General features: G+C 43.6%; 1 protein-coding gene across 2 annotated transcripts in view; it reads right to left on the bottom strand.

Annotated features, from left to right (window-relative positions):
- FRAS1 (Fraser extracellular matrix complex subunit 1) overlaps positions 1-1668 on the bottom strand; it is a 460089-nt gene that overhangs the window by 208469 nt on the left and 249952 nt on the right. For both annotated transcript variants that reach the window (XM_017540037.2, XM_037742541.1), the window contains exon 20: positions 513-656. In XM_017540037.2, the coding sequence (XP_017395526.1) occupies positions 513-656 (144 nt within the window). The remainder of the gene's footprint in view (positions 1-512; positions 657-1668) is intronic.

The following is a 1668-nucleotide window of genomic DNA, read 5'->3' as shown; positions in this document are numbered from 1 at the left end:
AGAAAGAAAGAAAGAAAGAAAGAAAGAAAGAAAGAAAGAAAGAAAGAAAGAAAGAAAGAAAGAGAAAGAAGAAAGAAAAAGTTAATCTCTCTAAAATTTTGTGTCTGAGGCTGATGGCAAAGCTTCCCCACAGCAAAAAAGCAGGACAAAATGCAGACAAGAGAAAGGAAGTCTTGGAGTGACTTGTTTGCAGAACACTTTTTGCTATCTTAAGAAGTTCTGAATGCATATAAAGGTACTATTATCATCACTTCACTCTTCATTAATATCAGAGTCTGAGATTTTCAGGATTTGCAAGAGTATTATTAGATGTTCCACTGAAATTCACAAGTATTTACTAAATGCCCCAGGGGAAGCAGTGTCATGAGTTTCCAGACACGAGACAAATGTCTTCTATAAAAGAGCTCATAATGTGAGGACAAAGGACAGTACAAGAGCCGCCTTAAGCCTGGTATGACGAGCCCCAGCAGCTGCCTAGTAATTTCCCAAGAGTCCATGGGAATTTCACTCACCAGCACAGTATCCCATGAGGTTGAGGAACTGCTCTTCCCTGCAGCTGGTCCTGCAGTTCCCATTGGTAAGAGAGACATGAGGGTAACAGGAGATGCAGTCAGACTCCAATGGCCCATGACACTGCCTGCAGGTCGGGTGACACTCTGGCAGGGGAATGAAAACCAGGATTGGAATTAGCAGCTCAGCATGTATATGCATGAAGTATTTAATGCACTCCACAAATTACATTAAGAGCAGGCCTTCAACTCTAATCATCTTTAGAAGATTCCTGAGCAAGCCTGGCACACCCTTGGACCTGACCTAGAGACTGCATTTCTGATGTCAAGGGGATTACTGTCCATGAACACATTAAGAAATCTCGAACTATACATATGTGAGCAATTGGCCACACATTCCAGAGAGACCAGCATGATCATCCCCATCTGTGTAAGTAAGGAAGCTCATATCATAGTCACAGAGCAGAAACATGAGTGGTAAGACTCCCTGAACCTAACATACCATGACTCAAAGAATGAGTCGGACAGGAAGAAGAAGGGGACATTTTACTTCTCAGAAATTTCTAGCAGATGAGGGAGGAATCCATACACAGCAAAAGATACAGCAATTTCTCTCTAGAGTCAGGGGCCAGCCAGGGTCTCCCTTCAAGCCACCACTGGGATGCTTATCTTATCAGCAATACTTAATTAAAATCCAAAGGACAGAAAAAGTCCTCTTTCTGGAGGTTATCGTGAGCTGCCTCTGAAGTTCAATTACTTAGAGACAAAGCTATGTCAAAGCTATGTCTTCTCCAGAAAAACCACCAAATTAACCAAAGGTATGACACTGAAACAAACCAAGTGAGTCACAGTAAGGTGTAAGCAATAAAGATAAGAATGGCAAAGAATCAAAGGTGGCTGCAGCTGCAGTTGCACTGATGCTGCCAAGGGAGCCGCAGGAGCAAGCACATGGAAGCAGATTTAAGGACTTCTCTGCCAAGGACAAGGAGGTCTAAGCAGGTCTGAGTCCAAGAGGAGGGGATGTGATGGGCTGGAGCTGGGTAGATCTTGCAAGAACTGATGAACTCCCTCCTGGCATGCGGCCAGTGGGAAGCAAAGGCACAGATATCAAGTCAACTGCCTCTCAATTCTGGCAAGAAGCCAAGAAAAGATAAGGATT

The sequence above is a fragment of the Cebus imitator genome, unplaced genomic scaffold (genome assembly GCF_001604975.1).
Source record: "Cebus imitator isolate Cc_AM_T3 unplaced genomic scaffold, Cebus_imitator-1.0 Scaffold123, whole genome shotgun sequence".
Lineage (NCBI taxonomy): Eukaryota > Metazoa > Chordata > Mammalia > Primates > Cebidae > Cebus > Cebus imitator.
This window is presented reverse-complemented; position numbering and strand designations above follow the sequence as displayed.